The following is a 23,163-nucleotide window of genomic DNA, read 5'->3' on the forward strand; positions in this document are numbered from 1 at the left end:
CTCCTGTCTCAGCTCCCCAAGTAGCTGGGACTATAGGCGCCTGCCACCACACCCAGCTAATTTTTGCATTTTTAATAGAGATGGGGTTTTGCCATGTTGGCCAGGCTGTTCTCGAACTCCTGGCCTCAAGTGATCCACCCGTCTTGGCCTCCCAAAGTGCTGCGATTACAGGCCTGAGCCACTGTGCCCAGCCAAGCCTGGGTTCTTAAACGCTAGGCTACTCCACCTCCCCTAATCCTCACAGCAGCTCGCGTTTTTTAAGCAGCGACCATGCCAGGCACTGTGCCAGGTGACATGTTTTACCCACATCCTCACTGCTACTCTGTCCCACGCCCACCCCCGTTCCTACTGTTGGCGGAGTCCTTTTAGAGCACATTTCCACAGCCATACCCCCACCCCCACCCCCAGTCTCAACGCCCCAGAACCTGCTGGGGAACCAGTGGGCCAGGGAATGGTGACATAAGCCATCTCCCATGAAGGGGCAGGCCCACCTTGAATGACTCATGACAGCAAGTTTCTCTCTTTGTGAAGCACCCACAGGGTACAGATTCCACACTCTCCCCGGCAGGCTGACTTGACTGCCCCAGACATCCTGAACTAATGGTATTCCATCACTGGTTAATTGAGTGAGTGTTACTATGTGCCTGGCCTTGGCCTGGGCAGTACTGGGACGTAGCACTGACCGTAACAGACCCAGGCCTACTTTCATGGGGCACCTCTCTGGGACAGATATTAAACACACAGTTACATGTGCCAAGAGCTTGAAAGGGGGGTGTGGAGGATGCCAGGAGAACCTATCAGATGGTGCTGAATCAGACAAGGAGAAGGTCTCAAATCCATGGTTTGGATACAATCCCAGACATATTAAGTTAGTTACCAGAGTTTAACATTTAGAGCAAGCTTGTCCAACCTGCAGCCCAAGACGGCTTTGAATGGCACCCAACACAAATTCATAAACTTTCTTAAAACATTATGACATTATGAATTTTTTTGTGATTTTTTTTTAAGCTTATCAGCTATCATTAGCATTAGTGTATTTCGTGTGAGGCCCAAGACGATTCTTTTTTTTTTCTTTGAGACAGAGTCTCGCTCTGGTCGCCCAGGCTGGAGTGCATTGGTACAATCTTGGCTCACTGCAACCTCGACCTCCCAGGTTCAAGCGATTCTTGTGCCTCAGCCTCCCAAGTAGCTGGAATTACAGGCTTGAAACACCATGCCCAGCTAATTTTTGTATTTTTAGTAGAGACGGGGTTTTGTCGTGGTGACCAGGCTGGTCTCAAACTCCTGACCTCAAGCAATCCACCGGCCTAGTTTCCCAAAGTGCTGGGACTAGAGATGTGAGCCATTGCACCTGGCCCCAAGACAGTTCTTCCAATGTGGCCCAGGGAAGCCGAAAGATTGGACATCCCTGATTTAGAAGATTTTGGCTGGATGCAGTACCTCACGCCTGTAATCCCAGAGCTTTGGGAGGCTGAGGTGAGAGGATTGCTTGAGGCCAGGAGTTCCAGACCAGCCTGGGCAACAGAGCGAGACCCCATCTCTACCAAAAAAAAAAAAAAAAAGCCGGGCGCAGTGGCTCTTGCCTATAATCCCAGCACTTTGGGAGGCCGAGGCAGGCGGATCACCTGAGGTCAGGAGTTGGAGACCAGCCTGGCCAACATGGTAAAACCCAGTCTCTACTAAAAATACAAAAAGCTGGGCATGGTGGGTGGCGCCTGTAATCCCAGCTACTGGGGAGGCTAAGGCAGGAGAATCACTTGATCCTGGTAGGCGGAGGTTGCAGTGCGCCGAGATCGCACCACTACACTCCAGCCTGGGTGACAAGAGCGAGACTCCGTCTCTAAAAATAAAAAGAAAAGAAAAAGAAAGAACACGACGTGGAAGTTTCATCACTTCATATCCTGTTGGTCAAAACTGAGTCATCTGTCCATACCCAGCTACAAAGGAAGCAGAGAAATGTGGTCCCCAACTTGGTGGCCACGTGCCCATCAAAACTCTGTTTTACAGAGGAGGCCTGGACCTAATTACCAAAAGGCAGAGGCAGGGGGAATGGAAAACAAACAGCATTGGCAGGCCTTGCCACAGCAGTGTTTGCTGAGCTGTTGCCTACTCTCTCTCTCTGGACTCTATGGAAGGTCGGGCCTTCCAAGGAACCGCTTGCAACTCTGAGGGCTGGTGTGGCCTAATTGATTGTGGGCACAGATACACAGGACTTTGCTTAATAACCCACAGCCAAACTCCTTGGACACAAGAGGGACAGCTTCAAAGGGAAGAAGAATTTTGACTCCCAGAGCAGAAGGAATGGGCTAGGACGAATCCAGCCACAGCTTTCTCTTCTGAGGCACTAAGCTACACCTTTGCTTTCAAATGAATTTTACTTTTTTGTGAGTTTTTTTTTTGAGATGGAGTCTTACCCTGTCTCCCAGACTGGAGTGCATTGGCGCGATCTCAGCTCACTGCAACCTCCACCTCCCGGGTTCAAGTGATCTTCCTGCCTCAGCCTCCCAAGTAGCTGGGATTACAGGTGTGCACCACCACGCCCAGCTAATTTTGTATTTTTTTTTTACTAGAGATAGCGTTTCACCATATTGCCCAGGCTGGTCTTGAACTCCTGACCTCAGGTGATCCTCCCACCTCAGCCTCCCAAAGTGCTGGAATTGCAGGCATGAGACATGGCACCCAGCCCAATTTTACTTTTTTTTTTTTCTGAGACAGAGTCTTGCTCTGTCGCCCAGGGTGGAGTGCAGTGGCAGGTGATCTCGGCTCACTGCAAGCTCCACCTCCTGGGTTCACGCCATTCTCCTGCCTCAGCCTCCCGAGTAGCTGGGACTACAGGCGCCCGCCACCACACCCAGCTAATTTTTTTTGTTGTTGTTTTTTTTTTTTTTTTGAGACGGAGTCTTGCTGTGTCACCCAGGCTGGAGTGCAATGGCCAGATCTCGGCTCACTGCAAGCTCCGCCTCCCGAGTTCACGCCATTCTCCTGCCTCAGCCTCCCGAGTAGCTGGGACTACAGGCACCCGCCACCTCGCCCGGCTAGTTTTTTTTGTATTTTTAGTAGAGACGGGGTTTCACCAGATAGCCAGGATGGTTTCTATCTCCTGACCTCGTGATCTGCCCGCCTCAGCCTCCCAAAGTGCTGGGATTACAGGCGTGAGCCACCACGCCCGGCCGAATTTTACTTTTTAATTATAGAAAATTGCAAGCATACACTAAAGCAAAAGGAATCATTTAAGAAGGCCAGTCTTGGCTGGGCACGGTGGCTCACACCTGTAATCCCAGCACTTTGGGAGGCCAAGGCAGGTGGATCACCAGAGGTCGGGAGTTTGAGACCAGCCTGACCAACATGGAGAAACCCCATCTATACTAAAAATACAAAATTAGCACGCCTATAATCCCAGCTACTCGGGAGGCTGAGGCAGGAGAATTGCTTGAACCCGGGAAGTGGAGGTTGCGGTGAGCCGAGATTGCACCACTGCACTCCAGCCTGGGCAACAAGAGTGAAACTCCGTCTCAAAAAAAAAAAAAAAAAGAACCCAAATCTTCATCACCAGCCCAGCCTCAGCAGTTACTGACCCATGGCTGATCTTGTTTCTTTCTTCTCTCCCTCTCTTTCCAAATTATTTTGAAGCAAATCCTAGACATCCTATCATTTCATCCGTAAACTCTTCAATATTTATTTCTAAAAGATACAAACTCTTAAAACATAAGTATCTTGTCATCATACATAAAATAAAAAATTAACGATAATTCCTTATTGTCAAATAAACACATTGTCACCCATGAATGGGCTATAAAATCAATCACAGAGACATAATTTTTTTTAATTTTTGATTTTAATTTTTATTTTTAAAGACAAGATCTTGCTCTCACCCCGGCTGGAGTGCAGTGGCACAGTCATTGCTCACTACAGCGTCAGTCTCCTGGGCTCAAGCCTGCTTTGCACCTTAGCCTCCCGAGTAGCTGGGGCTGCAAGAGTATGCCACCATGTTCAACTAATTTTTTTTTTTTTTTTTTTTAGTGGAGAGGAGATCTTGCTATGTTGCCCAGGCTCATCTTGAATTCCTGGGCTCAAGCAGTCCTCCTGCCTTGGCCTGGGAAAGTGCTGAGACTACAGGCGTGAGGCTCTGCACTCATCCTGAGTTACAACAATGTTAAAGGTTAGATATCTTAGTCCATTTAGCCTGAATATAACAACATAGCTTAGACTGGGTAGTTTATAAGCTAGAGAAATTTATTTCCTCGCAGTTCCAGAAGCCAGGAAGTCCAAGATAAAGGCACCTGCAGGTTCAATATCTGGTGAGGGCCCCTTTCAAATTCACAGATGTCACCTTCTTGCTATCACAGTGGAAGAGGTGAACAAGTTCCTTGGGCCTCTTTTTTTTTTTTTTTTTTTTTGAGACAGTCTCACTCTGTCGCCCAGGCTGGAGTGCAATGGCGCAATCTTAGCTCACTGCAACCTCCACCTCCCGGGTTCAAGTGATTCTCCTGAGTCAGCCTTCCGAGTAGCTGGGATTACAGGCAGGCACCACCGTGTCAGGCCTCTTTTATATGGGCACTGATCCCCTTTATAAGGGTTCTGCCGTAGTAATAGTATGGGAAACAATGAAAAGTGTCACAGTGTGCCTCAGTGAGTAAAGATGAGACTATTTTATGAAGCATTGTTTTGGTCAGACATGTTTCCCCCACTTTCCAAATTCTCGCCATCCAAATCAGGAACCAAACAGATTCAGTGACATTTTCAGGTAAGTCCTTTACCATCCAAACTCTTCTTGCTATCCACACTCAAGAATGTGACAGATTTGAATTGCAAGGAATATTTGTGTCTGTGGGCCTGTGTGTAAAACGTGAATGTGTAGAGTAGTTTGTGACATAAAATTATTCCTTTTCTTGGCCAGGCGTGGTGGCTCACGCCTGTAATCCCAGCACTTTGGGAGGCCAAGACGGGTGGATCACTTGAGGTCAGGAGTTCGAGACCAGCCTGGCCAAAATGGTAAAACCCTGTCTCTACTAAAAATACCAAAATTAGCCAGGCGTGGTGGCACACACTTGTAATCCCAGCTACTCGGAAGGCTGAGGCAGGAGAATCGCTTGAACCCAGGAGGCAGATGTTGCAGTGAGCTGAGGTCATGCCGCTGCAGTCCAGCCTGGGTGACAAAGTGAGCCTCTGTCTCAAAAATAAATAAATAATAAAATAAACAAATACCGCAGCCCAGAGGACATGCCAGTGCCACTCACAATTCATTGGCCAAAACAAGTCCCAGGGCCCCACCCAACCACAAAGGAGCCAAGAAGTGCAATCCCACTGACCCCAAGAAGGAGGGAGGTCGGGGCTTTTGGAGCCATAGCTCATGACTGCCATTGTCTCTGCAAGGTTAGAAGCCACTGGGTTGCATAGCCACATTTCCCCTCCAGAAATCAGGAAGCCGGGCTGGGACCGGGTGCGTGTTCCCCCTTCAGGTCTCCTGCCATCGCCCAGGAAGGTATTAAAAGATGGGAGTCAGCAGGTTTTTGACCTCAAAGTGGGGAAACTGACCCAGGCAGCTTCTGAGGCTCGATCCTGCCTGTGGCCTGCAGGTGATGACCAATGGCTGGGAGACAGTGGACATGACGCTGCGGCGGAACGGGCTCGGGCAGCTGGGCTTCCACGTGAAGTACGACGGCACGGTGGCCGAGGTCGAGGACTACGGGTTCGCCTGGCAGGCTGGCCTCCGGCAGGGCAGCCGACTGGTGGAGATCTGCAAGGTGGCCGTGGTCACATTGACCCACGACCAGATGATCGACCTGCTGCGCACCTCTGTCACCGTGAAGGTGGTCATCATCCCGCCTTTCGAGGACGGCACACCCCGGAGGTAAGGGCCTCCGCCTTTCAGCCGGGTGGTGGGTGGCAGCTCCCAGATCGCTGGCATGAGACCTCCCTGGCACTGTCACTTGAGGTCCCAATAGAGGGGGCATAGGCCCTTCTAGGCAGGAATAATGGCAACGGTGACAGGATGGGGAGGGCGCATCTACAGAGCACTTACTGTATGCCAGTTACTGGTTTAGCCCTTCACATATGCACGATCCCATTTAATCTCCACAGTTGCCCTGTAAAGGGAGAACCTCATTCTTCCTGTTTTCTGCATGAAGCACACGATGTTAATAGTCGCTTGCCTGTGGGCCCCCCACACTTCATTCATTTGTTCAAAATGTGTTTATTGAGCCCCTGCTATGTGCAAGCTCTGTTCAAAGTGACCACAACAAAGTGCCTGCTCCTTTGGGGTTTGTGTTCTACAGGGAAAGACAGGCCGTGAAGAAATAGGTGTGTCACACAGGATCAGGTAGTGCGAAGTCTCAGAAGGGAATTAAAGCAGGATAACGAAGGGGCTGCAGCACAGTGGGAGAGCTGCTTACAAGGCGGGCAGAGAAGGCTCCATGGGGAGGCAGCCATGTGGTTTTCTGGTCAGTGGGCTCCCGACGGGAGCTGGCCAGGGCACAGCCTCCCCAGTGTACATAGGTGGTGCGTTGCTGGAGTGCAGGGAGGCTGGTGTGGCTGGAGCAGAGCAAGCAGGAGTGAGAGCTGGGAGCAAAGGACAGAGGTGACCAGGCAGATGGTGTGGGCTTCATGAGCCATGGGAGAAGCTTAGGTTTTATTCCACGCACACTGGGAAGCTGGTAGGTGACTTACTTCTTTTGTTTTGTTTTTTTGTTTTGTTTTAAGATGGAGTCTCGCTCTGTCACCCAGGCTGGAGTGCAGTGGCGTGATCTCAACTCACTGCAAACTTCACCTCCCGGGTTCAAGTGATTCTCCTACCTTAGCCTCCTGAGTAGCTGGGACTACGGGCGCGTGCCACCACGCCCAGCTAATTTTTGTATTTTTAGGAGAGACGGAGTTTCACCATGTGGCCCAGACTGTCTTGAATTCCTGACCTCAGGTGATCTGCCTGCCTCAGCCTCCCAAAGTGCTGAGCCTCCCCAGGCTGTTTCATTTTTTAATGGAACATCTCAAACATAAAGTGTATTACAAGTATCAAAACATATCATGTACCCCATAAATATATACACCTACTATGTACCCACCAAAATTAAAAAGAAATAAGGCTGGGCGCAGTGGCTCACGCCTGTAATCCCAGCACTCTGGGAGGCTGAGACGGGCGGATCACAAGGTCGGGAGATCGAGACCATCCTGGCTAACATGGTGAAACCCCGTCTCTACTAAAAAATACAAAAAATTAGCCGGGCGTAGTGGTGGGCGCCTGTAGTCCCAGCTACTCAGGAGGTTGAGGCAGGAGAATGGCACGAACCTAGGAGGCGGAGGTTGCAGTGAGCCGAGATTGCGCCACTGCACTCCAGCCTGGGAGAGAGAGCGAGACTCCGTCTCAAAAAAAAGAAAAAAAAGAAATAAAAAGAAATATCCTACTGCAGGGAACAAAAGTATACTGGGCCCTCTGAGCACTTACCAACATGCGGCCAGGTTTTCGTTTTTTTGTTGTATTATGTCCATATCCTCTTCCTGCCCCACCTGTCACCTTAGATTATCTAAAACAATTCCAGATCCTGGAATGTACCTCTATACAATAAAGACCTTTTTTAAAAAATTACACCTAACAAATTTAGCAGTAATTTCATGTATTTCTTGTTTTTTGTTTGTTTGTGTTTTATTTATTTATTTATTTTATTAATTTTTTTTTTTTTTTTTTTGAGATGGAGTCTCACTCTGTTGCCCAGGCTGGAGTGCAGTGGCACCATCTCGGCTCAGTGCAACCTCCACCTCCCGGTTCAAACGATTCTCCTGCCTCAGCCTCAGCCTCTCGAGAGGCTGGAACTACAGACATGTGCCACCATGCCCAGCTAATGTTTGTATTTTTTGGTAGAGACAGGGCTTCCCCATGTTGGCCAGGCTGATCTCAACTCCTGACCTCAAGAGATCTGCCTGCGTGGGCCTCCCAAAGTACTGGGATTACAGGCTTGAGCCCCCACACCTGGTCTTAACAGTATTTTCTTTTTCTTTCTTTTTTTTTTTTTTTTTTTTTGTGAGATGGAGTCTCGCTCTATTGCCAGGCTGGAGTGCATTGGCGCTATCTCGGCTTACTGCAACCTCTGCCTCCCAGGTTCAAGCGATTCTCCTGCCTCAGCCTCCCAAGTAGCTGGGACTACCAGCACGTGCCACCATGCTCAGCTAATTTTTGTATTTTTAGTAGACATGGGGTTTTGCCATGTTGTCCAGGATGGTCTCAATCTCTTGACCTCATGATCCGTCCGCCTCGGCCTCCCAAAGTGCTGGGGTTAACAGACGTGAGCCACTGTGCCCAGCCAACAGTAATTTCTTAATGTCAACTATCTAGGCTGGATTCACACCTATAATCATAACACTTTGGGAGGCTGAGGTGGGAAGATCATTTGAGGCCAAGAGTTCAAGACCCAGCCTAGCCAACACAGTGAGACCCCCATGTCTGCATCTCTGCCCAAAGGAAAAAAAAAAATAGTGCAGTTGTAACCCCAGCTATTTTTAGGCTGAGGTAGGAGGATCACTTGAGCCCAGGAAGCTGAAGCTACAGGAAGCCATGATTGTGCCACTGCAGTCCAGCCTGGGCAACAGAGGGAGACCTCATCTCTTTGTTTTTTTTTAACAGTTGTTCATCAGAATTCTCCTATTAGGCAGGGTACGGTGGCTCACGCCTATAATCCCAGCACTTTGGGAGGCCAAGACAGGCGGATCACCAGGTGGGAGTTCAAGACCAGCCTGAACCAAGCTGGAGTTCAAGACCAGCCTGACCAACAGGGAGAAACACTATCTCTACTAAAAATACAAAATTAGCTGGGTGTGGTGGCGCATGCCTGTAATCCCAGCTACTCGGGAGGCTGAGGCAGGAGAATTGCTTGAATCCGGGAGGCAGAGGTTGTGGTGAGCTGAGATTGCGCCATTGTACTTAGCCTGGGCAACAAGAATGAAGCTCCGCCTCAACAAAAAAAGAATTCTCCTATTGTATTTGATTGATGTATCTCTCAAGGCTCTTTTTTTTTTTCCTTTGAGACAGAGTCTCGCTCTGTTACCCAGGCTGGAGTGCAGTGGCACAATCTCGGCTCACTGCAACCTCCGCCTCCTGGGTTCAAGTGATTCTCCTGTGTCAGCCTCCTGATTAGCTGGGACTACAGGCGTGCAGCACCATGCCTGGCTAAATTTCATGTTTTTCATAGATACGGGGTTTCACCATGCTTCCCAGGCTGGTCTTGAACTCCTGACCTCAGGTGATCTGGCCGCCACAGCCTCCCAAACTGCTGGGATTACAGACATGAGCCATTGTGCCTCGCCTTTTCCTTGCAGTTTATTTTGGAAAGAAACCAGGTCACCTGTCCTTGGAATTTCCCACTTCCTGGCTTTAGCTGGCCGCCTCCCCATGGTGTTCTTTAGCCTGTTGCTCCACCACTGGTATTTTCTGTAAACTAGAGTCAAAGATGGAAGCTTGCTCAGGCCCCAGTGTGATGTCTTTCGGACGCAGCACTCCCAGGTATGCATCTGCAAGAAGGCACTGCGTGCCTGGTGTCCCTCTGCAAGTGACACTAAAGGCGAGCATAGGCTTCAGACAGTGGCACCTAGCATCACCACACGTCCCCTTCAGCCCTGTTTCACAGCCAAGCAGCCACTGCTAGGCACTGCCTAGATCCATCATTTCATGACAGCTTGCAGACGAGTGCCATCTTCATTCTGTCGTTCCTTCTTCATGTATTGGTTGGAATGCTTCTAAAAAGAGCTTTCTTTCTGTAACCGTTCAGTTACCCTGTGGTATAATTTGTACAGAGAAGGCAAGATAAAAACAGTTTTCAGAATAATGAGTTGGTCCCTAGCAACCTCCAGAAGTGACCAATGAGAGAGATGCACCATGTTCCCAGCTCTGGAAGCAGTGCATGGAGGACAGCCGAGGCCTTGGCCTCATGGAGTGAGGCCCTAGTGGGTCAGGGGAGACAAACAGTAAACAAGTAAATGAATGAGATGATTTCAGATCACAGAGTGGGGAGGCAGGAGAGCATAGCGGGGGAGGCAGGCTCTGCAGTGAGGCAGGCTGTCTAGGTTTGAATCCCAGCTCTTCCCCTTGTTACCTGCAACCCTAGGGAAGTGGCCTCACCACCCTGTGCCTGGTTTCCTCATTTGTAAAACAAGGACAATAACGTCCTTTCCACAAGAGCGTTTGTGAAGTCGAAGAGATCCAACTTGTAAAGCACATAGGACAGGTCAGACCCAGTGAATGGCTTGTGACTGTGGAGTGCTGGTGGCTCTCAGCACTTTTGGAGGCCAAGGCCAGAGGATCACTTGAGCCCAGCAGTTTGAGACCAGCCTAGGCAACATAGCAAGACCTCGCCACTACAACAATTTTTTTTTTTTTTGAGACAGAGTTTTACTCTTGTTGCCCAGACTGCAGTGCAGTGGCATGATCTTAGCTCACTGAAAGCTCCACCTCCTGGGTGCAAGCAATTCTTCTGCCTCATCCTGCTGAGTAGCTGAGACTACAGGCATGCACTACCACACCCGGCTAATTTTTGTATCTTTAGCAGAGACAGGGTTTCACCATGTTGGCCAGGCTGGTCTCAAACTCCTGACCTCATGTGATCCGCCCGTCTCAACCTCCCAAAGTGCTGGGATTACAGTGTGAGCTACCACACCCAGCCCAAATTTTTAAAAATTATCTAGGTGTGATGGCACATGCATGTAGTCTCAGCTACTCAGGATGAGGTAGGAGGCTGAGACTGCAGTAAGCCATGATCACACCGCTGCACTGAAGCTTTCTCAAAAAAAAAAAAAAAAAAAAACACCACGCTCGGTGGCTCACGCCTGTAATCCCAGTACTTTGGGAGGCCAAGGCAGGCGGATCACAAGGTCAGGAGTTTGAGACCAGCCTGGCCAATATGGTGAAACCCTGTATCTACAAAAAATACAAAAATTAGCCGGGCATGGTGGCACACGCCTATAATCCCAGCTATTCGGGAGACTGAGGCAGGAGAATCACTTGAACCCAGGAGGCGGAGGTTGCAGTGAGCTGATTGCACCACTACACTCCAGCCTGGGTGACAGAGCGAGACTCCATTTCAGGAAAAAAAAAAAAAAAATGGGACAGTACTTGGCCTATAGGAGGCGCTTGAGAGACACTGATGCTGAGGTACTGGATGTGAGGACTGTAAAGGGCACATAACCCACATTGGACAGGGTGGTCTGGGAAGGCCCGAAGGTGAGAGCAAAGGCCCTTGGCTCGGAGACAGACCAGAAAGTGGGCCTGCATGGCTGCAGCAGATTGAGCGAAGAGGAGGACACAAGATGGGGTGCCGATGAGTACTGTATTCACAGATGACCTTGCTGGGCTCACACCAGGGCTGGTGTGATCTCTGCTTTATAGATGAGAAAACCGAGGCCCAGGGCAAACAAATCATTTTGCCGTGTTGCACAGCTAGTAAGCAGCAAAGAAAATTCAAATCCAGGTTGGCCTGTCTCCATTATACTGTGCGGTCTCCGAAAGCCATCACAAGCTGTTAATACGCGGGCATGCGAGTGATTTCCCCACCCTCACTTTCCTGAGTCGTGCTTGCTCTCTCTTCCCTTGGTGGGGGACAGTTCTGAGCAGGCCTAAACCCTGAACCTGAGGGTGTGGCCACCCCTACCCACACCCCCGATGGCTCAGCCTCAGGACTCCAGTCACGCCCCAGGTATCTCCCGTTCCCAGCCCTCTTCCCCTGCCGCCTTCCTCCTCTGCCCGGAGCCAAAGCGCAGCCACACCTGCTCACGTCTCTGCAGGGGCAAGTCAAGGCCAGATAACCCCACAGGCGAATGCCCTGGTGACTACCCCTCTCGGGGAAGGACACGCATCCTTCTCCACACACTCCCATGGGTGCACACGATAAGCCAGCTCGCCCGTTGCATGACTGTCACCCCAAACATGCAGGTAGGGCCAAATGAAACGCAAAGAAAAGTGTGCGGTTCTCCAGCTTTGGGGAGACAGGGCCAGGGAGAGTACAACCAAACAGACGAGTTCTCCCTGCCCTGTTCGGGAGGAAGACCTTCCCTCCTGCTCCCTTTGCAAGGCGGCTGCTGAAACAGGATCTCCCATTTGCAGGGGTGGGCGTGGGTCAGGACTTGGGTGGTTTTTGTTGTTTTTCAAATGCAGAGGTGTGTAGCTGACCTCATTTGCAGGGCTGATAACCCTGGCTCTGGGCTCTCTCCAGCCTCTTGGCTCAAATGTCTGTTGCAGTGAACGCTGAGGGGAGCAGTGAGGACGGGACAGAAGTGCCATCACTGCCACCAGCCAGGCTGCATGGCTTGCACGCCAACCCCATGCTTTCCCTCTCAGACACCGAGGAGAATACACAGTGTCTTCCTCCTACCCCCTGGGCCACAAGGCTGAAGTTTTGTTTGTTATGTTTTGTTTTGTTTTTCTTCTTTTTTTTTTTTTTTTTGAGACGGAGTCTCGCTTTGTCACCCAGGCGGGAGTGCAGTGGCACAATCAATCTCGGCTCACTGCAAGCTCCGCCTCCTGGGTTTATGCCATTCTCCTGCCTCGGCCTCCCGAGTAGCTGGGACTACAGACGCCCGCCAACTCGCCCAGCTAGTTTTTTGTATTTTTTAGTAGAGACGGGGTTTCACCGTGTTAGCCAGGATGGTCTCGATCTCCTGACCTCATGATCCGCCCATCTCGGCCTCCCAAAGTGCTGGGATTACAGGCGTGAGCCACCACGCCCGGCCATTTTTCTTCTTTTTTTTACACGAGGTTTCACTCTCCTTGCCCAGGCTGGAGTGCAGTGGTGCGATTTCAGCTCACTGCAACCTCCACCTCCCGGGTTCAAGCAATTCTCCTGCCTCAACCTCCCAACTGGCTGGGATTACAAAAGCCCACCACCATACCCAACTAATTTTTGTATTTTAGTAGAGATGGTATTTCTCCATGTTGGCCAGGCTGGTCTCAGACTCTAGACCTCAAGCGATCCACCTGCCTCAGCCTCCCCAAGTGCTGGGATTACAGCCATCAGCCCCTGCACCTGGCCGATATATTGTTAATTGGGAATAGAAAAAAAAAAAAAGCAAGATACTATACAGAGGTATAACGTGCTAGTCTTTGTATTACTATTTTATTTTATTTATTTATTTATTTTTTTTTTTTTTTTTTTTTTTTTTTGAGACGGAGTCTCGCTCTGTCACCCAGGCTGGAGTGCAGTGGCGCAATCTCGGCTCACTGCAAGCTCCGCCCCCCAGGTTCACGCCATTCTCCTGCCTCAGCCTCCCGAGTAGCTGGGATTACAGGTGCCGCCACCATGGCCGGTTAATTTTTTTTTGTATTTTTAGTAGAGACGGGGTTTCACCATTTTAGCCAGGATGGGCTCGATCTCCTGACCTCGTGATCCGCCCATCTCGGCCTCCCAAAGTGCTGGGAATACAGGCGTGAGCCACCGCGCCCGGCCTATTTAATTTTTTTGAGATAGTCTCACTCTGTTGCCCAGGCTAGAATGCAGTGGTGTGATCATGGCTCACTGCATCCTTGACCTGCCAGGCTCAAGTGATCCTCCCTCCTCTGTCTCCCAAGTAGCTGAGACCATAGGCATGTGCCACCATGCCCAGATAATTTTTTTTAATTTTTTTGTAGAGACAGGGCCTCCCTATGTTGCCTAGGCTGATCTCAAACTCCTAGGCTCAAGTAATCCTTCCACCCTAGCCTCCCAAAGTACTAGGATTATAGGCATGAGCCACTGTGCCTGGACTTTGTTACTATTTTAAATAATATTTTGCTTTCCTGCATAAGGTATTTCTGAAAGAATGCGTAAGAAACTGGGAGCAGTGGTTGCTTCTGGTAGTTGAAACTGGAGGATGGGAGTGGGAAACAGGGATGCATCTTATGTCATTTTAATCCTTAAAAACAATTCAAGGGTCCAACGTGGTGGCTCATGCCTGTAATCCCAACACTTTGGGAGGCCGAGGCAGGTGAATCACCTGAGATCAGGAGTTCGAGACCAGCCTAGACAACATGGTGAAACCCAGTGTCTACTAAAAATACAAAAATCAGCCAGGCGTGGTGGCGGGCCTGTAATCCCAGCTACTCAGGAGGCTGAGGCAGGAGAATCACTTGAACCCGGGAGGTGGAGATTGCAGTGAGCCAAGACCGTGCCACTGCACACCAACAAGGGTGACAGAGCAAGACTTCATCTCAAAAAAAAATCTTTTTTTAATCAATACATGAAGCAGGCCTTCTCAAATGTTACCGTGTATCAACATCATCACAGGCAGCTCAGTCAAATGCAGATCCTTGGGCCCTGCCTCAGTGGGGATTCTGTTACATGTAATCTGGGGTGAGGCCCAGGAACCTTCATTATTTGCTGAGCTCTTGATGATTTAGATGATGGTCATTTTCAGGTCACTGGGGAGGGCAAGAGCCGGGAGGAGCTGGGGCAGAATCTTTTCCAGAGCCCCAAGGTGGTTTGGCTGGATTTCAGAAAGTGGAAGCGAGGCTTTTGCTTCTGTTTGTGGGAAAAGCAGGCAGACTGTCCTTAGAATCAGCCGGAGTAGGCAACCGCATCAGCTCTGATTTGTTAAGCACTTGGTACGTGCAGACTCTGCTAACGCTCAGAGAATGCTCACAGCCAGCCCCATCTTACAGATTAGGAAACTGGGGCTCTGAGAAGAGAATTCCTCACCCAAACCCATATAGGTGATGACGGGACTAGAATCTGAACCAGCCATCTGGCCCCGCAGCCTGTACTGCTCCATGCTGCATGCTGCCTTCATTTTTTTTTTTTCTTTTTTTTGAGATGGAGTCTTGCTCTGTTGTCCAGGCTGGAGTGCAGTGGCATGATCTTGGCTCACTGCAACCTCCGCCTCCCAGGTTCAAGCGATCCTCCTGCCTCAGCCTCCCTAGTAGCTGGGATTATAGGCACATACCACCATGCCTGGCTAATTTTTGTCTTTTTAGTAGAGATGGGGTTTCACCATGTTGGCCAGGCTGGTCTTGAACTCCTGACCTCAGGTGATCCACCCACCTCTATCTCAAAAAAAAAAAAAAAAAAAGGACTTAGTGTGGTGGCTCACGCCTGTAATCCCAGCACTTTGGGAGGCCAAGGAAGATGGATTACTTGAGGTCAGGTATTCGACACCAGCCTGGGTGTCAAATGCCATTTCTACTAAAAATACAAAAATTAGTTGGGTGTGGTGGCACGTGCCTGTAGTCCTAGCTACTCAGGAGGCTAAGGCACAGGAATCATTGCAGTGAGCCGAGATCTCACCATTGCACTCCAGCCTGGTGACAGAGCAAGACTCCATCTCAAAAAGAACAAACAACTGATGCTCATGATCTCTCGTTGGCCCTGCCTAGAGCACAGGACAATTCTGTGCTAGTCATCGTGTTGGGGTAGGGGCTTGGAGAAAACTTGATTGGTCAGACCTGGGTCATATGCTCATACCTGGAGCCAAGAAGTGGGGTCAGCCCCACGCAGAGCCCGTATTAACAAAGACCTGTTATCAGGAGAGGGGGTAAGGGGAGAGACACCAGGCAGGCAGGAATGGCAGGTGTGCACTGCCCAGAGACAGTGATGGTACCCGTCCCCACCTCTGCCCAGGCCTGGCGTGTCTACAGGCTCTGTTAGACATTCATATTGTTACTGTTCCTCACCTGGTGCCTGGTGAGACATTGGCAGCTGCCAATCCAAAGAGACAGCCAGCAGACACTGCCGAGGGTCAGTTCCAGCCATAGTGCTACCGAGGGGTGCGGTGTGTCAGGCCCTGGGTGCCAGAGCGCATCCACCTGTGTCTTAGTCTGTTTTGTGCATCTTTGACAGAGTACATGAGATCGGATAACTGATAACAGAAATACATTTCTCACAGTTCTGGGGGCTGCAGGTTCAAGATCCAGGCACTGGCAGGATAGGGCCTGGTCTTTCTGCTTCCATGATGGTGCCTTGAACCCTGTGACCTCTGGAGGACAGGAACGCCATGTCCAAACACAGCAGAAGAGCGGAAGAGAGAGAGAGCCCACTCCCGCAAGCCCTTTCTATAGCAGCATTCATCCATTCATGAGGGCTCTGCCCTAAGCTCCTCCCACCAGGCCCCACCTCCCAACAGTGGCATTGGGGGTTAAGTTTCCATCACATGACTTTTGGGGGAACCCACATCCAGACCATAGCAGCCTCCGAACCACCATATCCACCAGACCTTTTGCTGGATGACCATGAACTGGGTGGCTCCAGGGAACTCGGGAGACCCTCAGAGGATCAGCTTGATGGGCGCATGGGAGCTTCCAGGCTGAAGGCTCCTCTGAGCTCAGCTCTCACAGCTGCCGGAAGGTGGATTTCATGAGCACAGCTCAGGGACCCCTCCCGTGTGGCACTGCAGTGGCAGTGAAGAATGCCAGCCCAGCCGGTGGATCTCCCTACCTCAAGCCAGGAGCACCGCGGTGCATGTGCCAGCCTGGTCTAGCGGGAGTCATAGGCCTCTCTGCATCTATTTCAAGGTTGTGGATTTCAGGGCTTTTTTTTTTTTTTTTTTTTTTAAACCACCCTGCAAAGTAGGTCACCTGCTCCTCTTCCAGCTGCCTTTAAGATTCTTTGGAACAAGGCAGTTACTGTCCTTTGATTCTGAGGACATCTGCCTTTCTGGCCCTGAGGACCGCTAAGGGGGGCCAGGCAGGTCTGTGCAGGACACTGGCAGCCGCGTGGTCTGGGTCAGGTAGAAGCGAGGGGAGGGAACAGAGAGAGTGGGAGGAGGGGGGAGGAGATGAGGTGGAAGGGGCCGAGCAGTCGGAGCCCCTGTGTTGGGTCCCATCCTGGTTGAAGACTCTGAGCTGGTAAGTTTCAGACCATTTTAACGGGTATTCACTCGAATTTTAAAATAGACCATCCCCAGCCAGGCGCAGTGGCTCACTCCTGTAATCCCAGCACTTTGGGAGGCCGAGGCAGGTGGATCACCTGAGGTCAGGAGTTCAAGACCAGCCTGGCCAACATGGTGAAACTCTTTCTCTACTAAAAATACAAAAATTAGCCGGAACCCGCTTGAACCCGGGAGGCAGAGGTTGCAGTGAGCCAAGATCGTGCCACTGTACTCCAGCCTGGGTGACAGAGCAAGATTCTGTCTCAAAAAAAAAAAAAAAAAAAAAAGGCCATCCCGGTTTGCATTGGGCCAGGAGAACCCAGCCTAGACAGCAGGCCCACATGTTGGTAGGCTGGGGTCTTTCTGAATAACGCAGTTTTTCTCCCCAGGGGTTGGCCGGAGACCTATGACATGAATACCTCGGAGCCCAAGACAGAGCAGGAAAGCATCACTCCTGGGGGCCGGCCCCCATACCGCAGCAATGCTCCCTGGCAGTGGAGCGGGCCCGCATCCCATAACTCTCTACCAGCCTCCAAGTGGGCCACTCCAACCACCCCTGGCCACGCCCAGTCCCTGAGCCGGCCCCCGAAGCAGACCTCCATAGTCCCCTTCCGGGAGTCCCAGCCACTGCACAGCAAGAGGTAAGCACCTGCGGGGGGACAAACACTTCCCAGTCCCCACCGGCCCACACCTGTCCTCTGCCCCTCCCTCTCTGCACTATTTCCTCCATCCTCTTCATCGCCTCAGGCTTTCGACCTTCCTTCTTATCCTTCTGTCTCCCTTGTTCCTCCCTCCCTCCTTCCCTTCAGCTTTCACCATGGGCCTCTTGTTTGGGACCCAGTGCTGGGGAGCTCAGCATCTGAGTTAGAAATTCACTATACTAAGTAGACAATTAAAGCTCTGCTTTTTTATGCTGGGCACAGTGGCTCACGCCTGTAATCCCAACATTGTGGGAGGTCAAGGCAGGAGCATTACTTGAGGCCAGGAGTTAGAGAGCTTGGGCAACATAGCGGAACCCTGACTCTATAAAAAACATTTATTAAAAATTAGCCAGGCGTGATGCACACCTGTGGTCTCAGCCACCCAAGAGACTGAGGTGGGAGGATGGCTTGAGCCCAGGAGTTGGAGGCTGCAGTGAGCTGTGATTGCACCACTGCACCCCAGACTGAGCAATACCTCATCTCTGAAAAAAAAAAAAAGCCGGGCGCAGTGGCTCATCTCTGGAAAAAAAAAAAAAAGCCGGGCACGGTGGCTCAAGCCTGTAATCCCAGCACTTTGGGAGGCCGAGATGGGCAGATCACAAGGTCAGGAGATTGAGACCATCCTGGCTAACATGGTGAAACCCCGTCTCTACTAAAAAATACAAAAAACTAGCCGGGTGAGGTGGCAGGCGCCTGTAGTCCCAGCTACTCGGGAGGCTGAGGCAGGAGAATGACGTGAACCCGGGAAGCGAAGCTTGCAGTGAGCTGAGATCTGGCCACTGCACTCCAGCATGGGCGACAGAGCAAGACTCTGTCTCAAAAAAAAAAAAAAAAAAAAATCTCTGTTATTTTTAAGGTGAAGGGACTGATAAGCACAAAATTTAGGACAGTGATTTCTTCCTGGAGGAGGCAGGGAAATGGAAGTGGGGAAGCCCACGGATAGATGTTATCACCGCCGTTCTAGTCCCGGGTTGGGTGGTACCTTAAGGGAGTTCGTTTTATGATGATGACAAATATAACTTATAGATACTCTTTTGAAGATATTATATATTAAAAGATAAAAAGAAAATTGTCCAAAAAAATGAAGGAATCCAACTTGCAGAGGGACATCTCGTCCCCGGGGGGCCAGAGGCGAGAACGGTCTTGGGCAGCCTGCAAAAGCTGTGGGTTGGGGGCAGCCGCAGTGGATCCGGGAAGAGGGGACCCAGGGGCATCCCAGCTTCTCTCACCCTGTGCTCAGCATCCTCCCCTTCATCCTGAGCAGTGGACAGCAGAAGGGATGTGGCTGGGCAGGGGAAAGGTCTGTCTGTCCGTCCGTCCGTCTGTCCATCTGTCTGTCCATCCTCCCAGGGCAGGGGTACCCTCCCACTCACCCTCTGCCTCCTTCCTCCCCTTGTCTCCTTCCAGGCCTGTCAGCTTCCCAGAAACCCCTTACACAGTATCACCAGCAGGGGCCGACAGAGTCCCTCCCTACCGACAGCCTTCTGGGAGCTTCTCCACCCCCGGCTCGGCCACCTACGTGAGATACAAGCCATCCCCAGAAAGGTCAGCCTCTCTCCATTCTTTTCATGTTAAGGGATCTGATGAAAACTGTGGCTCCTTCTTCCCCAGGAAATGCACACCCCCACAATTCTATTTGCCATTTTATGGTGTTTCTGGACCCCTGAAGGTCCTCAGAGGACCCAGCCCCATGGGGTGGTTATGTCTCATGTTTTGGAGCGAAACTGGGCCGGGCTGGGCAGGACCCATCGTTGGCTTTCCTTGCAGCAGAATTGTGGTTGCTGTTCTCTTGACACCTGTCGAGGAAGAGCATCCACCATCCAGCACGGCCACGCATCTAACTCTCTCCAGCCCTAAGTCCCTAGGACCCGGCTGCCAGCATTACCCAGTTTTCGAGATCTTTCAGGCTTCAGTTCTGCCCGCTTGTGTCCATCTGCAACCTGGCAGCCTGAGAGATCTCCCCAAACCCTCCATGACTCCCCAGTGTCCTCAGGATAAACTTGGCATTCAAGGCCCTTCAGGTTCTGGCTCCGGCTGAGCTTATTCCCCAGCTGCCTTCAGCCCTCGTGCCCTCTGTTCTTCCTCCGCCCCCAGGTCCCTGGGGCAGCCACATCAATCCCAGTCCTTGGGCCTGAGCCGTGGGCCTCATCCTGTGAATGTCCCCTTCCTCCTTCTCCCTGCAGTGGTCCTCCTCCTGAGCATCTCTGTCACCCATCCCACCTCCTTTCCCTGCTTTCTTGCCCAGGCCACCACAGTGGGCTTCCAGCCTTCATCTCACCTCCTCTGGTCAACCCTCCACTTAACAGCCAGAGGGATCTTTCTGTGTCTTTTTTTTTTTTTTTTTTTTTTTTTTTTTTTTTTTTGAGACCGCTCTGTTGCCCAGTCTAGAGTACAGTGGCATGATCTTGGCTGACTGCAACCTCTGCCTCCCAGGTTCAAGTGATTCTCCTGCCTCAGCCCCCTGAGTAGCTGGGACTACAGGCTCCCGACACCACACCCAGCTAATTTTTGTATTTTTATAGAGACAGAGTTTCACCATGTTGGCCAGACTGGTCTCAAACTCCTGACCTCAAGTGATCCGCCCGCCTCAGCTTCGCAAAGTGCTGGGATTACAAGTGTGAGCCCCTGCGCCCAGCCAGATCCTTCTATATCTGAACATGCCTGTCCCCTGCTCCAAACCCTCTCACCACTCCCAGAGCCCTCCGGACACAGCTTTGGCCCCTCCCTGTGGCCACCAAGGCACCTGGCACCCTGCGAGTCTTGTGCAGTGCCACACGTCAGCCACACCAGCCACTCCCAGCTTCCTAGGGGGACTGTCTGCATTTCAGAGCCTTGATGGTATTCCTCCCTTGGCCTGAATGTGCTTCACACTCCTCACCCACACTCCCCCTGTCCTACCAACTCGAGCTTCTGTGTCCCTCTCCAGAACGCTTCTCTGGAGCTCCCTCTTGAGGCAAGGCGCTGCCCCCCAATTCCCTGTGTATTTCCTGACCATGGCCTTGAGCACTCTCCATCTTTATTAGCCAGCTAAGAGTGTGCGTGCTTGCGTACGTGCATGTGTATGCACCTGTAAGAGAGCGAGAAAGAGAGCGTAAGCGTGCTGTTCAAGACCTCCCATCACATAGTACAGAGTTCGACACATGGCTGATCTTTGGTATATATTGGATGAATGGATAGAGTGAGCAGGTTTGTTAAAAATGAAACCACCTACCTTAAGACAAGGAATCAGGCCACCAAACCAGTAGTTCTCAGTCTTTAGCAGGCATTGGAATCATCCAGAGGAGGACTTGTTAAAATACAGATTACTGGGCCTGAGCCCCGAATTTCTGACCTGGTAGGTTCGGGGTGCTACACCAGGGACCATTCTCTGAGAGTCACCACACTCATCCGTTGTTAGATTCTAAGCCTCTTGTTCAACTGGGGAGACATACCCACTGTTTCTTCTTCTAGTGGCCACCGTTCAGCTTTCATTCAGCAAAGGTCTCAAGAGTTTTCTCGCATGCCAGGAGGAATATCTGAGATACTCAGTTACGAGAGGGTTCTGTAGTCAGCCCTTGCTGATCGTGATGGAGAGGATGGTAAAAACCACGTGCACTCTGATGAGCACTCTAATAGAGGAAGAGGGAACATAGCCCAGCCCTGGAGGTCTAGGCTGGCTGCCTGGAGGAGGTGACATCTGAACAAAATTTTGAGGGACCAATAGGAGTTTGCCACAGAGAGGAGAGAAAAAGTCATTCCAAACAGAGCAAAGGCCACAGACATGAACAAGCAAGATTAACATGGGAGAATCAGAGAGGAATCTGGTATGTGTGGGACACGGGGTGTGGGGGCACCCAGGCGACAGCAGGGGCTGAGGTTGGTAATGGCAGTTAGTGCAACTTGCCAGTAACAAAGGTGCTGGCAGTGGTGTTACCAAAAGCTCTTGGGAACTGTTTTGTTTTTGTTTTTGTTTTTCCCCTAAAATCTTGGTATCTCCCTTTATATTTTCTGTTAACTTTTTATTTTGTAATAATTATTGAGTCACAGGAAGTTGCCAAAAAAAGACATACAAGTGGCCGGGCACAGTGGCTCATGCCTGTAATCCCTGCACTTTGGGAGGCCAAGGCGGGTGGATCATCTGAGGTCAGGAGTTCGAGACCAGCCTGGCCAACATGATGACACCCCATGTCTACTAAAAATACAAAAAAATTAGCTGGGTGTGGTGGCACGCGCCTGTAATCCCAGCTACTCAGGAAACTGAGGTGAGAGAATCGCTTGAACCAGCTAGGTGGAGGTTGCAGTGAGCCAAGATTGTGCCACTGCACTCTAGCCTGGGCAACAAGAGCAAAAACTCCATCTCAAAAAAAAAAAAACATACAGGGAGAAAGTCTTGTGAGCCTGAACCCTTCACGCAGCCTCCCCTATTGTTAACATCTTGTATGGTTATAACGCAATATCAAAGCAGGAGGTTGACATGGGTACAGGCCTGCAGCTTATTCGGAATTCACCAGTTATGCATGCACTCATTTGTGTGTGTGTGTGTCTATAGCTCTGCGCAATTTTATCACATGTGAAGTCTTGTGTAACCATCACGGGGTGCCTCATGCTATCCTTTTACAGCCACACCCATCTCCTCCCCCTATGCCTAACCCCTGGCATTCACCATTCATCTGTTCTGAGGCTCTTTTTTTTTTTTTTTTGGACACACAGTCTCACTCTGTCAGCCAGGCTGGAGTGCAATGGCACGATCATAGCTCACTGAAGCCTCACTCTCCTGGGTACAAGCAGTCCTCCCATCTCAGCCTTGCAAGTAGCTAGGACTGCAGGCATGCACCACCACACCCAGCCAATTTTTCTTTTCTTTCATAGAGACAAGGTCTCACTGTGTTGCTGAGACTGGTCTTGAAGTCCTTGCCTCAAGCCATCCTCCCAGCTGGACGTCCCAAAGTGCTACAGGCGTGAGCCACCGCACCCAGCCTGTCTTCTTTAATTGTTGTTATTTCATGATGAATGTTAGATAAAAGAAATTGGATGCACGTATGCTTCAGAGGTTGTCTTTTTCACTCAGCAGAATATCCTTAAGGTTCATCCACGTTATCGCGAGTCTCTGGTTCATTCATTATGCTGTTTATTCCGTGGTCTGGATATACCACAGTTTAACCACTCACCCATCAAAAGACATTTGGGGGAGTGCATATTCAGGGCACTTTGAATCTATGCTCCTGGGTTGAAATGAAGTTTTTTTAAATATTAAAAATATATTTTTTAAAAAATTTAAAAAGAAAGACATTTGGGTAGTTTCCGAGTTTTGGCTATTATAAATATTCATGTGGTGAACATGTACATTCAGGCATACAGGTTTCTGCATGCAAATAAGTTTTCATTTCTCTGGGATAAATGCCCAGGAGTACAATTGCTTACCGTATGGTAAGTCCATTTTTAGTTTGAAAAGGAACTGCCAAACTGTTTTCCAGAGTGTCTGTATCATTTTACATTCCCACCAGCAGAGCGTGAGTGATCCGGGTCTCCACATCCTCACATTTGGCGTTGTCACTGTTTCTCATTTTAGCTATTTTGATAGGTGTGCAGTGATATCTCACTGTGATTTTAATTTGCATGTTCCTAATGGCTAAGGATGTTGAACACCTTTTCACGCCTTACTTGCCAATCCTGT

General features: G+C 50.4%; 2 protein-coding genes across 5 annotated transcripts in view; both read left to right on the top strand.

Moving 5' to 3' along the window:
- SIPA1L3 (signal induced proliferation associated 1 like 3) overlaps window positions 1-23,163 on the top strand; it is a 308,993-nt gene that overhangs the window by 221,490 nt on the left and 64,340 nt on the right. For all 4 annotated transcript variants that reach the window (XM_050768874.1, XM_050768873.1, XM_050768876.1 and 1 more), the window contains exons 10-12: window positions 5,577-5,851; window positions 17,199-17,450; window positions 18,918-19,055. In XM_050768874.1, coding sequence (XP_050624831.1) covers window positions 5,577-5,851; window positions 17,199-17,450; window positions 18,918-19,055 — 665 coding nt within the window. The remainder of the gene's footprint in view (window positions 1-5,576; window positions 5,852-17,198; window positions 17,451-18,917; window positions 19,056-23,163) is intronic.
- The window catches only part of SPINT2 (serine peptidase inhibitor, Kunitz type 2), a 230,800-nt gene that overhangs the window by 52,029 nt on the left and 155,608 nt on the right, over window positions 1-23,163 (top strand). The window lies entirely within an intron of this gene.

This window comes from Macaca thibetana, chromosome 19 (genome assembly GCF_024542745.1).
Source record: "Macaca thibetana thibetana isolate TM-01 chromosome 19, ASM2454274v1, whole genome shotgun sequence".
In the NCBI taxonomy this organism is placed as follows: domain Eukaryota; kingdom Metazoa; phylum Chordata; class Mammalia; order Primates; family Cercopithecidae; genus Macaca; species Macaca thibetana.